The 15,793-nt window shown below is 44.1% G+C and overlaps 1 protein-coding gene across 2 annotated transcripts in view; it reads left to right on the forward strand.

The window, feature by feature from the left end:
• Positions 1–15,793, forward strand: part of SCAI (suppressor of cancer cell invasion) — an 84,347-nt gene that overhangs the window by 41,535 nt on the left and 27,019 nt on the right. For both annotated transcript variants that reach the window (XM_019510899.1, XM_019510900.1), the window contains 5 exons: positions 3,185–3,316; positions 13,008–13,103; positions 13,416–13,502; positions 13,853–13,951; positions 14,931–15,027. In XM_019510899.1, coding sequence (XP_019366444.1) covers positions 3,185–3,316; positions 13,008–13,103; positions 13,416–13,502; positions 13,853–13,951; positions 14,931–15,027 — 511 coding nt within the window. The remainder of the gene's footprint in view (positions 1–3,184; positions 3,317–13,007; positions 13,104–13,415; positions 13,503–13,852; positions 13,952–14,930; positions 15,028–15,793) is intronic.

Raw genomic sequence — 15,793 nt, forward strand, 5'->3', positions numbered from 1 at the left:
TTAAAATGGTCCCATTGTTGGGCAATTCCATAGCTGACAACTATTCAGTAACCCAGAATGGAACAGGATATAGATAGCTGGGGCCATCTGTTCTGTCTGAAAGGAGGGCACTTGCAAGAGACTATTAAGATAGTTGGCCTCTAAATGATTGTCTCCATTCCATGCTTTAGTGACCGTCTGCAAGCTTACGCTACCGCTGTTGGAGTGGCAGTGCTTGGACTGTCAGTAAATGAGTGGGATGTGACCGGGGAGAAAACAGAGCATCTGTGATCAGGCTGCTGTGGAGTCTGTTAGGTGGTTTAGGCCTGTGGAGGTTCATGCACAAGACTTTACAAAGCTGAGAAAACAGCTCTGCTCGCACCTCCACGAGAACATTGCACCACAGCTGCTAGAGAATCTGCTGTTTTGTGGCTGAATAAGGACTCTCAATATCAGGTGGAGCCACATTGCACTTGGATTGCGTGAGCAGCCTGAAAGGCTGGCACGGAAGTACTTCATAAGGAGTGTTTTGTTCAAGGAAAGAGCTGAGGGGTCTTTTATGTTAGCACCGGGGTCCTAGCTGCACCAGTAGAACCTGAGATTGAGGCAGGTGGCTCCTCCTGGTTCCACATCTTCTTTCCATGGCTATGAAATACAGGAGAAACATTTTCCAGTTAGCACTAGAGGTTTTTTAAAATTGTATCCAAGCACTCCTCCTCCCTGCAGCATGAAGTTATACCTGCCTTTTGCATGTGTTTGTTTCTCCCCCTTGCCTGATTGGCATCACTAGAACAAATGTAATAATATGGCAAGGAAAGCCTTCAAATGTGGGTGTCCAGGTACTGCTGCTAAGGTTGGATTAGAGAGAGTAGGCAGTACCTTCCAAAATGCAACTTGATGTATTGACCAGAAAGGTTTTCCTAGTCTCTCTTCCTCTCATTTTACTTCCCTAACCACTGTTACAGTTGAGAGATCAATGGGTTTTTTTCTCACATGAGAAATGTTTTTGGTGCCTTTCCACTGTGATGACTTTGCTTGTTTCTCAAACTCTTCAACTTCATGCACAGTCCTGCTCAGAACAGCTATAAATGACTGTGTTAAATACAAGGACTGCAGTCAGTGTAGAGTTCGTATCCACAGACTTAAACCAATGTTGCAGTGGTTGGGAAGTTGCTTTGCAGATTGCCCTGAAAATTTGAGGTGGCATAAAGTACACCAAATTCACCACTTGCATTAAATAGGAATGCTGCATGGGCTGTGTCAGTCCCTTTCTGTGTCACTCAACAAAACCCTCCATTTTAAAAATTTATCTGAAGCTGCTCTAGAGTATCCTGTCTGCCACAGTGGAGCGCTGCAGAGTCCAGGGACCTCACCACAGGATTTAGGTCAAGCTTGCTGCGGAGCACGCAGGACCTGGGGTATAGTCCCTCTGAAATACCTGAATGGCATCTTGGCTGCTTCCCACATCTGTTCCCAGTGCTCTTCTCACCATGTGCTTTGCTGGGTGACTTTCACATGTTGGTGCTCAGAATACGTATTGTCTTGTTTCGTGCTGTGTGAACATTGCGTGTTTGGCGAACTGCTTTCTTTGTGTGTTTTTTATTTTTATTTTTTTTAAAGAAAAAACAAACTGGTACTTGAGTGCACCCAGCCCCTGCTTTTCTACATTCACACTGATAGTCATCTGATTGGTTTGAACCCTTGTACACTATTGCTGGCTGGCGTTGCACAGCAGCTGTTATTGGAAAATTGGCTAGACAGTGTTCAGCACTTGGCCTGTGCAGTGCAAGCTGTGCTCCAGGGTTAACGCCACGGCGCATTAAGTCGACACAGGAGAGGAGTGAATACACGCTGCCTCTTGCCAAACACAGCCAGGCATGACGTTCCTTGTTTGCTAACTCACCCCAAAAAGGTGGAGGGATCTGCCATTTTGTTCAGTGCTTGGTAAGCATGTTAAATGGCGGCAAAGAGGAAACATAGCCAGAATCTGGCTGATTGTGGTAAAGGTTTGGCACGACAATCGACGGAAAAGTCTTTTGCAGTTTTACTTTCTAGTGACTGCGTATCATCTCTAGTTCTCAGCTTTCTGGGAGGAGGCTGGCCCTGCCACCTTTTGGCCTGAATTGAGAGCTCATGCATATGTTCACCAAGCAAGCTCCATACGCATAGGTGTTGTTGCTCAAGAAAAATATATGCCAGATTCCACAGAGAAAATGCCAGAAATAATCTATCCTCTCTCCACATTTGGTTAATAATGGGGTGATGCGTCTAACTTGCAGTCATTACCAGAGAGTAGAGCTGAGCCCAGAGCTGTTGGCCTTCGGAGTACAGCCCGTTTCCTTGCAGGTGTTTACAGCTTAGTTTGCTTTTCTCCACCAGATGATCATAACTATGATGCTGTGGCAATCTTGCTAGGTATGGATTTAAAACAGGCAACCTAATAATCTGCCCTTGCTGCCTTTCCACACCCTCACTCAATCTTCGGCTTGCCTACCTTGCAGATCTGTACCCTATTATAATTCTGTTCAAACAGTTGTTGTACGATGGGAAGCTTACTCATGTAAACAATAAAAATCAGCATGCAGATGTTCTTTGTATGGGTGAAGGTCTTGGGGCTGACTGATGTGAAGAAGCGCAGTGGAACAGTTTCGTTGTTTTTGGATGCATTTTTCTGGATGCGCAGCAGAATCGTTGCATTGTCATACAGTGGCGAACAGCAAACTAGGTTTCAACAGCTGCAAAAGGAAATAAAATATGCTAGAACACATGTAGCAAGCAGACCTTGGGCTGTCTCTTATCTCTGTAAACACTGGTACAGGGCAAATGCATCACGTTGTGAATAGAAAACCTGGAGAGAGGAATTGCTTTGTCTAAGTGTGAGGGAGGTTAAAGGGATTTTACATCAGATTCTTTTTGTTGGCAATGCTGTGTGTTTTTAATACAGTCCTCAGTTGTTTTGTTTCATAGTGATTATGCCATTTTGATTTTTCTTTTGCTCTGTTAACAAGGTGCATCATGCAGTAAATATTGCTTTGCTAGGGCTTTCTGATGGAGCTGATATTCCTGTTTGTGATGTTAGTGATCTTCAAATAATGAATAACCTGTGGGGGAGCTGCATGTTATGTTTTGTTGTCATCTCTGTGAAACTGTATATGCCTAAGACTTACCTGATCCTTTGCTAACGGACGTCTGTCCTTTCTTCTAGGACTGAATTTGCCCTAAAAGAAATCATGTCATCAGGAGGAGCTGAAGATGATATTCCTCAGGCAGAGAGGAAAACAGTCACAGACTTTTGTTATCTTCTGGATAAATCTAAACAGCTCTTCAATGGTTTAAGGTTAGTGAGTTTATGACCAACACAGATGAACAGCAAATTAACCTCTTTTCTCTTTACAGACAGCATTGTTACCCGGACTTTAGTGTCTGAAAGATTCTGTTGTTTGTAGCAAGCGAGTTCAGAGCCTGCTGTAAGTGAAAGAAACGAAGTTGAAACAAAACAAAAACCCCAGAGAAACAGAGATTTTTTTTAAAGCAAAACCCAAAGGTGTAAGTAGGGTAAGAAAAGGGCCATGTGATTTTTGAAGTGTAGAAGCAGAGAGCATTTTGTCAGCTCTTCTTATCATGACTTGGTTTTTATAAGAAATCTTTTCCAAATGTCTGCATGTGGGTGCAAGAGGGAAACTCATACTTCCAGACTTAACTGTTGCAAGTTCCTTTGCAGAAATTGTTATGCTTGCTTCTGTTTCTTTTGCATTGCTGGGAATGAAAAAGACTGAGGCATTGTGGACCAAGGTGGGATTCTACTCTTGTGTGTGTATAACAACTGCCTTTCATGGCTTGGCTTTATGAATGAAATTATACTGAGGAAAAGTAGTGACTGGGAGAAGAAAGGGTGCTCCTTTTTCTCCTGAACTTACCGTTATCTTCAGGGACACTTCTTTGTTTCATTCCCTCGACTTTCATACATAAATCAAGTATAAGGATATTGGGGGTGTGGTCTGCTGTAAATTTACTGCATTATGATGATTTTTTACCTACATCCTTGTTGTAATACTTTTCTAGTATTTCCCTGAAGGTAAGGGTATCCTGTACATTGCCAGCTGTGTGGTTGCAGAACAACAAATGATTAACTTGGGAGGCTTAAAGATGCTTGCTATGTAAGAAGTCACTAGGCTGCATGGAACATACTGACATGCACCCAGGAGTTTTTTCTTGGGGCAGAGGCTTGGGAAGGGCCATGGGTTGCTGATGGAGTTTGGGAGCTGTTGGGCACTGAAGAACTGCAGTCTGTCAAGGTGGAATAGAGTGCTTGTTCCCTGTTCAGCTCTAGGAGAAAGCGCTATTTCAGGAGGGAGCAGAGGGACTGGGTCTATGGTCTGTGGAGATCTTGGTCCTAGTGTGAGCATGAGCAGAGCAGGAAGAGGATAGGGCACAGGGATGGATTCACACCTATTCACATGACAAGGAAAGGAGTGACTGCTCACACCACTGCTCTTTCCAGCACTGAAACTCACTTCCAGGTTGCACCTTGCTAACCGCAAACCACTGGCTTAGGATAAGGTGTCAGGGAACCAGGGTTCCCTTCCTGTCTGTATAGACTTGTGCAGAGCGATGCACTGTCTCATGCAACACTCCACTGCATGATTCCCCCACCTCTAACAGAGCAAATGTGTCACTCACTTGGGTATCCCAAGTGCCTAACAAACGTCTTTTAGCAACTCAGTATTTTAGATCAGGGGTTGGCAACTTCTTGCCAGTGCAGGCCACCCTTTGTGACCAGCCCTTCCCTGCAGGCTGCAAGTCCCTTGGAGCAGGCAGCTGTCTGCTCTTGATCTTACCACAGACCCCTTTCCCCTCTGCAGTGAGGGTAAGCACAGACACAGCAGAAAATCAGGCTGTGCAACAGAGGAGACAAATGGCATGGTGCAGCTCTATGATCTGGAGCCTCTGTGTTAGATCAGACCTTCACTGGCTGGTGTGGATTTCTCAGGCTGGATCCAACCCACTAGTTGTAGGTTGCTGAAACCTGTTTTTTAGATGCCTTTTTATGATGACACAGAGGATAGTGATTGCACAAGTTTGCCTCTGACATGGAAAAAGGGGTTTTATTGCTTGTATGTTAGGCCAACAGCAGCCGCTACAGGAGGTGGACTTAGGGAGCAGAGAACCGCAAGGGGTAACTGCAGTCAGCAGCTCTGCTAAGAGAAGTCAAAGTGGAGAAGTAAGTAGTGTTAACCTTGAACCCTCTTAGTTAGTCTGCCGTGCAGGACTCTGAATACCTGCAATACTAGTTATGCTTCCACTCTCTGGAAGATTGGTATCTCAGCTGCTTCAAAGTACAGGCAGTGCAAACCCCAGGACAGCAGTAAGATCTGCTCGGCTTTCGTATGTTTTTGGCTAATATTTCAGAAGGGGTGTGTCAAGTTTGACAGCAAGTTGAGTGAGCTTTATGGGATTGTAGGTTCCCTCCAATAGAGGGCAATGTGAGAGTAGCACACTAGTCATGTCATGGAGCATTTGAACAGCCTTCTTACAAGACTGCTGTTGGATGTGTGGTTTTACCTACAAGGAAAATAACTCTGAAGGTATGTTTTAAGAACAGTTAATATACTGAAAAAAAACTGCAAAACTAAGTAAACTAAATGAGAGTAGAAATAGAACTGATCACTATCTAGCTTCACATTAATTCATCTCCAGCTTTATTCTACAGCTATAACACATGCTCAGTGATTTCCTTCTTTAAAAGACTTTATAAGTGTTACCTTTACAGGAGGGAGTGGAGCAGGGAGGTAAGAACACAAATGCCATTGCTCTTGTTTTACCATTCGAAAAACCAAGGTACAGAGAGGTGAAATGACTTGCCCAAGGTTAAACTAGAAGTCTGCAAAGCTAGGATAAAATTCCTATTCCTGTGGTCATGCCCTTAGCATTCCAGAGAGGCCGTAGGGTACAGCACCCACAACACACTGCAAAAATGCACCTATTAGATTCAGTACTATATGAAGTTTTTCCTAACACACTTATTGATACTGTTTTTAAGGGGTAGCATGCCAGAGCAGGTTTGTTGTACTTCACTGTGATGCTTCTTACTGTAATTTTGAGGGGTGCAGACATGCCCTTGGCTTCCCAGATCCTTTTATCCAACTGCAAAGGATTGTGGAAGACAGTGGCTTGCCAAGATGATTTCAGCATTATCTTGGTTATGGAATCATCATATGCTGAGAAGCACTGCATGAGACTGTTAACACCTCTCTGCTTCTAAGCAGAGCAACTCTCAGCTTTCCTCTGTTTCCAGACTTGAGAGCATGTTGCAAAGGGCCACCTGTGTCTGAAGGTTTTAATTAAAAACAGAGTGGATTGTCTTTACTGCACCTGAAGGAAGGTATGTTTTTTGTTTCCTGTGTATCTGGTATTTGGCAGAGGCATGCTGTATTTAGAAGTCCAGCAAATCATTGCTTCAAACAGTAAATTATTGCCAGTCATTTTGGTGCCGGTAGGAAAGATGTAGAACATCTTCTGCCTTGCTGTTTCCTCTCTGTGCCTCAGTCTTCCTAGCTGCACAGCAGCAATTAGATCAAAACAAGAAGTTAAGTGAGGCTTGCTTTTCAGAGGTGCAGGGTTATTGCTTGCTTCTAGAGGCTGCATAGGACAGAACTAAAGGCATTTGAACAAGCTAATGTGTAAACAGCACTGGAAAAGGCCAAATCCCAAATTATCCAAAGCAGTTTGTACCAACATTTTGGAAGTTTTGCAGCCTTGTCAAACCTAATGAGAGGGGTAAGGTGGCTTCCAAGATGGATGGCTTGAGCTCAGACAGTGATGTAGGCATCCTGCTTAGTGCAGGGTAGTCCCTCTAGGCTAATATTCATCATCTGAAGTGTCTTGTTCCTTATTCTCTTTTGTAGAATCCCTTAAGCTTCACTATTAACAGCCAGTATCTCTCCCTGGCAATTCATCCTCTTGCTGGTCTCTGAGTAATGCTGTGTTTAGGCCTGTACGGCCTGCTGATATTCAAACACAGATGGTGAGCAAAGATGTTCTCTTCCCTTTTTCTGTAAACTATTGATGATCTTCTCAATTTGCTTTAGAAGCTGGAGTACCAAACCCAAAACAAACAGCCTGTGCTCCAAAAGCTAAATGATAAAGCAAACAGGAAGCAGAAAGGCAAGAGTTCCTTTTGACCTTCTGCAGGACTCTTTGGAAGTAGGGTCTAGTAGCAAGACCATGAGAACTTGAATCTGATGGTTTCAGAGGATTTCTGACACCATATGTGCCATCCATCCTCTTGTGTTTTTGGTCATATGCTGTTTAGGACTGTCCCCCCAAGACCCTGTAGAGAGTGAAGCAGTACTGCTTATGTTTGGGTTCTTGATGGCCAAGCCTGAGACCACAGATACTGTATGGGATCTGCCTGAGGGTCATTAAATGTCTGTCTGTCCTCTCTGAAAAAGCCTTTGTAGTTGTATGGTGTGTCAGATAACCTGCTGATACATACAGATGCTGGATTTCTGCGTTGTCTGTCTGGTATTCTGGGAAAGAGAATACCTGTTATCTGGAAAGTAATGGAAAAATACCAGTGGATATGTGGAGTAAACGTATGAGGTGCCAGACTCGCTGTCTCAGAGTGATCATTGGCCGTGTTTCAGTGTCATGGCATGGGCCTGTCTGTCTGGTAATATAACCTGATGTGACCAGTGCAGTCTCTTCTTGCAGTGAAATATAGCTGCTCTTTCACCCACAGCATTTCTGAGAGCCGTAATTCCTACCAGTGGAGCAGCACTGTGTAAAGGCATTGTGATTTCCTTAGCTAATATTTGTCTTCCTCTGGCTCATCTGCAAATGTTTGGTAGGGCCTGACTCCTAGTTTCAGCACTTGCTTCCTCCTGTAGGATAATACATACAGTGGCACATACTGTCAAACTGGGCAGGCATGCATAAGATTTCCCTGCCCACACAGTGGTTCTTGCTGGGGTGCAGAAATGGGAGGGTACCTCTTCTGGGCACTTGAGCTTCCCAGAACTGAGCCAATGGGTGTATTGGCAGCTGCTTAGCTGTTCCTGCTGCCAGAACTACAAGAGCTGAGCCTGCCACGTCTTTGTTTCAGTAGCATTTCCTTCCTTTCTTCCTAAGTCAGTTGCCAAATACAGCATCTGAGGAAAACATGTTGTAATCTGCCAAGGTTGCTGCTCCCAAATGCATTTCACACTTGCCTCCCCAGTGGGGCTACCCTTTTCTGACCGTCCTAGAGTATGGAGTGAGAGGGTCATGTTTCCAGGACTTCCCCTCTCTTATTAAAAAAACGACACTTTACATTTAGAACTAAAGTAATTGCATGCGTCTGCCATTTTTCCCTTTGCTTTCCTTTATTTTGAAACAATGCATAGTGCATTCCATCTCCTGTGCTAAAAAGCCGTAGCCATGGCACTGTCACCAGTCTCTGCTTTGCTTCTGCTATTCACATGTTAAGTGGTGTTGTGTGTAATGCTGTAGAAAGGAGAGGATGCTTCCAAAGGCGCTTGCAGTCGGATGCACTGTCCTGCTGCTCACCAAGAGGGCTGTCAGAACCAGGTCTGTTCTGTTTCATGGGAAGAAATGAGAACACTTTCCTGCCAGACTTCGGCGAGCTGCAGCTGAGCTTTTTGATTTTGTCTGCTGTTGACTATTCTTGCTATTAATATTAAGCTCGCTCAAATTTCCTGGGCACTGTATAGACAAAGGAAAATGCGGTCCTTGTTGCTGAGTACTCTGTCTAACGAGGGTTGTGGCACAAAACACCAGTTACAGCAGTGGGTGGAGGAAGTAGCAGGGTGGGTGGATAAGAGTTGCAGAACTATCGTGTGGCTGTCATACACAAAACATGTTTTCAAGCGTGCACAATTCGGAAACCCACTACAATCCTGTTTTAAGAAGCATCTCTACCTCCGTTTGTTCTACTTCCTACTCCATTCCTACAATGCACTCTCCATTTTTCCTCCAGAGCTATCTAACTGCCCTCTGTCCTTGCACATCCCCTTGACAACCAGACCCTCCTCTCTACGTTGCCCCTGAAGTCATAGGTTAATAGGATTATTTCAGGTTGCAATCCCGTATCCCCTTTCAGATCTCTCCACCCTAATCACCTGCTGGAAGAAGCTGATGGACCCTTGGGCAGAGGGTTCTTTTCATACGTTTGAAGTAAACTGCAGGACAGGAACTGTGGGGAGATGATCCATGGTGGTTTAGAGATACTAGCACAGTGACTATAAAGGAGTTTAGAGGCTAGAAAGCTACTAGCTGGGAAGCTTTCCTCCTGCCTTCTTTGGGCATCTGCATGTTCATGAACAAGAGTAGACTAAGCCCCTTCCCCAGTCACTTCCCCAAGGCAGGAATTAATTTGAGGCTCCAGATGTTACACATCATTGCTGAAAGCTTTCCAGTTAAATCCAAGTGCAGCTCTTGCTCCTTGCATTGCTGCTATAGACCTGCTAAAAGTCTCTGGATCTTTTCAGGTCTCCTCTTTTTGTTTCTGAGCCATGTCTGTGTGTGACAGTTTCTACCTGGTGCTGTCCAAAAAAAATATTCCTTAACTTGGCTGTAAGCCAATGCAACTTTGGTCTCTGCCAGATGCACTATGTATTTTGTCTCTACCTGGACTGTGCACTCCATCTGCTTGGGTGGATAGGAGAAGCTGCCCAACAGCCCCACTGTTATATAAGAATGATAAGCTTTGCAATACTTTGGGACCATTCTCAGCAAATAGGGCTAGTTTGCAGGCTTTAAATCCTCAGGATTCAAAGGAGGGTGATCTAATAACTGTGCATTAAATGGTACTTCTCCCCGCTGCCCCACCTAGAGCGGTGGTGATGTATTGTCATAAATGAAGTGCTGTCAGGATACTATCAAAAGAACAAGTCTGTTTCCATGGAGACCCTCCCTGTTCCCAGGGGAGCCCAGGAACAGCATGGTGTTGTGCAGCTATTCTGGCTGCAATTCGGCTTGCATGCTGCTTGAAATGTGTGTGCCGAAACAACGGTTTCTATCCATAATAGTGGTCCCTTCACGTGTACTGCAAGGGCAGAAGCACTGTTACTGGTTGTTAATTGTCTAGCCTCATTGGAACGAACCTTAAATGCTGAGCTAGCTTGGAAATGGTGAATTTTATAGAAGTGTTTTGGGCTTTCATAGTGAAGCAACAGGCACAGAATAGAAGGGGCTGGGTAGGCAGGGTAGGGCAAGGTGAAGAGGTAGGGAATGAGCATGCAGACAAAGGACCTTCCCCCAGAGCTACAGTGCAGACAAAATGTGAAGAGTGTGTGTATGCTGGGTAGGAGGGCTTTTTGTATGATCTCCCTTTTATCTTGCTGTAGAAGAGCATAATTACTGCTCCTAGAGTGGGCTGTGTTACATGGCCAAGTCCAATAATCCTGCTTTATGTATAAATCGGCTTCAGTATTTGTATTTGTACTTAGTTTAGTTCCCAAAAGTAGCAATAGTCTAATTGCCCGTTAACCACTGAAACATGTTGCTCTCTGAGTGTAGTGTGTGATTTACTAACAAGGAAGACTCATTCTTATCCTTACACATATATGTTTCAGCACTTATCTCTTAATGTACAGTGTTCGGTTCCTTTGTTTTTACGTTTTATGTTAGCAAATGGTGCATGCGGTAATTCTGTTTAATTAAATAATTGATTTCTACTTGGTTTTGTCACACTGTATTTGGAAGAAAATTGGAAATGAATCTATGCCCAAAACAAGGATTTTTATTAATGAAATAGGAGCAGTTTAACTATGCTGAGTAAGTTAAGGAAATGGTTCTAAATGCAAAGCGTGTTTTGCATTGAAGCTGATGTATTTGGGTATTTGTTAGTGAGTTGAATTGATTGCTTCTGATTGCTGTTCTACAAGGCTTTAGAACACGCATCACATCCTCTCGCACCTAGGTATTATTCAGAGATTGGGAGGGGAAAGCAAGCTTTTCTGCTTCTCTTTTTAGCTCCCAGTCATTTTCTCAACTTTGAATGGACTAGTCATTTCAGTGGAACTAGTCGTAAGCTGAAAGAAAGAAAATATTCTCTGTACCGGCAGAAGAGGCCATTATTGTCAAAAGCTGGCATTTAGCATTTCTAGAACCAGAATTGTTCGGTGCTTAGCCGGTGATTTCTGCCAGTTATCGGTTTGATTTTTCTGTAAAACTTCAACAGTAAACATGCAGACTAATATATTTATTCTAATAGATTGTAGGTAGTTTAACTTTTTACATTAAAAAGTCAAGACTTTTACATAATATAAAAAGTTAAACTACCTACAATTCTTATAGCTTATAATTCTTACAGGCTGTAAGAATTTCAAACTTGAATTGTATGTAGGATTTTTAATATATAACTTTTAAAAAACCTGTTGGATTTTACTTCGTTTGAACTTGATTTAAAAGAATCCTTCTTGTTTTGTCCCCATTGACCATTGTGCTATCACCTTTTTGGAGGGGTAGGGATGAAGGGAGTGTGTCTATAGGGTAAGGAACACATTATCTCCACCCTGCTAGATGGGCTAGAGAGGGAGCCAGAGGAATCTCTGCAGAGCAGTGCGAGGAGTGTACCAAGGAGGTGGGCACAGTGCCTTCACACCTCTCCTTTCGCAGCATGGCTACATGTTTTCTGAAAAGAACCATGTACAGAATAAGTTTCTCAATGTGGAAGAACTGTGCTGATTCCTGAGCCAGAGTTGTCCTCCCTCTTGTGTAAGATGCTCTGAGGCTTGTGTTACTTGGTGTAGTGCTCCTCTCTCATGCGCTATGGGCTCTGGGCCGTTTGGAGTCCCACTCATGCCAACTCCGCAAGCTGTTCACAGGGCACAGAACGGTAATTGCAAGCCTCGAGGGGAGTCGCTTTTCGGCAACTTCTTTCCCTACTTCTTTGGCATCTGTATCATAGTATCAGCAGCAGCCATGGGAATGGCTTTCCAGGCCAGTATGGGGACAAGGCCAATACTTGTTTCCCTCTATAAAATAACTCTGCTAGTTTCTCTCTAGGTGCATGACACGTGGACCTGACTCATAAGCAAAAGGAGTGTTAATTTCCTACCTTGTGTGGAGCACAGTTTTAAAAAAATTACAGCCATGGTGTACTGGAGATCCCTCTTTGCCGCCTTGTTCTTTCCATTTCTTCAGCCACCATGCCATGCTATCTCCTGGTTGACCTTTCTACAGCCCTTCCCACCCTTCATGTCTTACTGGGGGCTTTTCTATAACAATTTAGGCGCACACAAGCTATGATAGGGGAGAGGTCAGCAGGGACTGGTTTTCTGTTTGGACAACCCACCCAATTACTGGGTGCTGTTTAAAGAGCTTTGGTCCTTGGAGCTTGCAGATGGGGGAGCCTAAGGCTTCTCCTGTCTGCTTCTAGCAGATGTAGCTGGCTCTTTCTTGCATAGGGTTCATGAACCAACTCAGTGACTTGAGACACTGTTCACAAAAGAAACTTTTTTGTCTTGAATCGGGAACAAATAAAGAACTGAAGTAACTTTTCACATGGGCAGTAGACATGCCTTAAGAACCTTTTTGTTCTTAATGATTGTGTGTGACCTGCAAGGCAGAGAGTATTTGGAGGGTTCTTTCTTTTGTGCCCAGCACACTGCGATCTCAAACTAAAAAGCATTTTGTTCAGGTTGAGAGTGGGAATCAGCAAGTGAGATGCACACAGACAGTCTGAGTGCAGAGTCTTTCTGTGTATGACCTGAGTGTAACGTGGCGTTTCCAATACACTACCTGTCTAGTACAGCAGTGCCATTAGCAAGTGTGAAACAAGTCCTGGTCCAGTGTTTGAACCCAGGACCCTCCTGCCCAGATTTCAGTTGCTCTAGCTACAGGGAAACGTGAATATGGGTCTGCAGGTGTTCTGACAAATAGAATTTTAATGAATTGTTCAAGGCTGTTTCAACTCTAAATGGACAAAAACCCGTTCCTTCTCTGAATTGGAGTCTGCCACCCTCATTCTGGGCTGGTTGAGTACTTCCAGGGTGTTCTCTGCGTCTGTCACTTGTCTTTTTCAGGGATTTACCTCAGTATGGACAGAAGCAGTGGCAGTCCTATTTTGGGCGAACATTTGATGTTTACACCAAACTGTGGAAATTTCAACAGCAGCATAGGTAAGAGCATGCTCTAGAGATCCATCACCACTGGACTCTTTAGTATTTCTCTCTCTCTTGGTATTGTGTAGTGCGTGAGACCCTAGTCCCAGTGGGGATACAAGGATACAGCTGGTGCTATATAATCTCTCCTTTTGGCACGTGGCCCTGCTGTTGTGCACATAGTTGTGCCAGAGCTGGTTTGTAGTCATGGAGAATGCCAGTGTCAGTAAGGAAAGCAGGCTGTAGAATGGTTTTTTGGCTTGGATGGTGTGCTGCTCTAAGAAATGAAGGGGATATGCTTAAATTCTCTTCTTCCTTCTCTTGGTATAGGCAAGTTCTGGACAATCGGTATGGCCTAAAGCGGTGGCAAATTGGGGAAATTGCCTCCAAGATTGGGCAGCTCTACTATCATTATTAGTAAGTGAATCCATCGACATGCACAGTGGGGAAAGCAGTCTACATGCACAATGCAGGACACCTCGGGAATAGGTTAAATTACCAGGTTGGGCATTTTGAGTTGCTCTTTTGAAGCTCTTCTGAATGAGCCAGAATCTTGGTTCTAGCCAGATCTTGAAGACATGGAGATTGGTTGCTCTTGTCTTTGCTGGCTATCTTAAATGGGCAGATAAAATCTAGCCTTTGGAATCTGTCTTACCAGCATACACAGAGAGTGGGAAGCGAGCTTTCATTGAACTCACCTGAGGAACCAGGAAGGGTCTAGCATCCATCTCTTCTTGAAGCAGTGAGCTAATGTATTTTCTCTACAGCCTGCGGACATCTGAAACCAGCTACTTGAATGAGGCCTTCTCTTTCTATTCAGCAATTAGACAGAGATCGTATTACTCCCAAGTCAATAAAGAAGACAGGTATGACTTTTGACCTGCTTTTTTCAGGACTAGGGCAGTGGGCAGACACAGCAATTAATTGTAAACTGATCAAGGGAAAAGAACTGGAGTAAGGGGAGTGTTGTTGGAGGAAGTCTTTGTTAATCCAGTAACTGATTAAATGGGCAAGTGCAAATGGAAAGTTTTGTCAGAAGACTAAAAAGATTTTCACTTGCCTTCAGCTACAGAAAAAGGGTCTTGCTGCTCAACTTTGTTCTTCTCAGCCCTTGTTATCAGTGCTGTTACTGGGAATTGCCTCTAGTGTTGTGGAACTGGGAGATTATTTTGGTTCTGCCTGAGTGAGTTGAGGGAATACAAGAACCTGTTTCTAATCAAAGCATCTCATAAGTGCGGTGTTGCTGGCAGTTCTCCAGCCCCAGCACAACTGACTAGAGAAACATGGTCCTGTCTGTGCATGAGTGATTCCTGAAAGTAACGAGAGAGGTGCCTCCTTTGGGTATGTTCCTCAGATGGGGCTAGCTTATAGGGATGCTGTGACACATCAAGGTTGCCCTCAGTCTTATGTACTGGCCAATAGGTCACATTTCTACAACTGAGGAAGATCCATAGAAGTGATATCTTCTTTTAATGCTGAGAATCTCTGAGGTATGGAGTTACATGCCAAGTTGGCGGGTTGGAAACACTTGAGGGACTTGGCCTTGGTTGGCTGGAACCCCATAGATTTCTCCTGCTTCTGAGTTCTGCTAGGTTCTGTGTACTACAGTGGTTCCCACAGGCCCTGTCCCACACCTGGTGTAATTCAGAGGCAGGAGAGAATCTGTCCCAGTTTGCAGTTCTTTTTCCCTTTCCCGGTGAAACCGTGCAGGGGTGAATCTTACTGTATGTCATGGTAGTGGTGAAGAATATAATGTTCTTGAACGACGCTTCGATTTACCAATCTGCCTTTGTAATCCTTTCCTATAACAACTCTTTAAGTGTTCTTCATTTTTTTCTTTTTCAGGCCTGAACTGGTGGTCAAAAAGCTTCGGTACTATGCAAGGTTTATAGTAGTTTGTCTTTTGCTCAACAAAATGGATGTTGTAAAGGACCTTGTAAAGGTAAATTGTATGTATGAGGAAGAGGTGCATTTTGCATACATACAGTACAGCCACTAGTGTGTATATCTCTTCCCTTTTGCAATCCAGGGGAGAGCCTCACTCATTTGAAATATCAGACACAAGATTTTGGACGTTTCTGCTTTCCTTGTTAGCATTACACGTGCAACTCACTCGCTTGAGTTTGGCTTCAGGGACTGCAGGGCTGCAGGATAAGAGAGAGATCCTGATATGTCTGTTCAGTGCCTCGTAAACATTAATGACCTATGTTTTTGGATAGCAGATGTTCTTTATTGGCAGAAGGCAAATATCTTAAGATTGGTTTTGCATAAACCCCTTTACAGTGTGACTTCATATCACACATTTCAGCTAGCCGAACACTTTGGGGCAGTGCATCTCTGAGCCTTATGCCCCTCGCCTCTTCCAGGTCAGACAGAGGCTTCCACCGTGCTCAAACCTGCAGATCTTCATGGCCTTCCTTTTCCATGAAAATCAAATGCCTCCCACTTTGATTTCACTGCTCAGCAAAGTATTCTACTTCTCCCCATTCTGGTATTGGGTTGCCCACCATCTACAGGAAACCCCCACCATGTATTTCACACCTCACAGAAGACCTACAATATGCAAGACCAAGAGAGACTGTAGACACTATCATGGGATAGGGAAAGAAGGGACCTGTGTGCCTCCATATCACCAGCTAGGGGAAGGCTTACTCATCTGAACTGCTGCAAAATGGGATCTCTGGAGGGGCCACAGGTAGGACTAGTGT

This window comes from Gavialis gangeticus, unplaced genomic scaffold, assembly GCF_001723915.1.
Source record: "Gavialis gangeticus isolate Ggan-Ray unplaced genomic scaffold, GavGan_comp1, whole genome shotgun sequence".
Lineage (NCBI taxonomy): Eukaryota > Metazoa > Chordata > Crocodylia > Gavialidae > Gavialis > Gavialis gangeticus.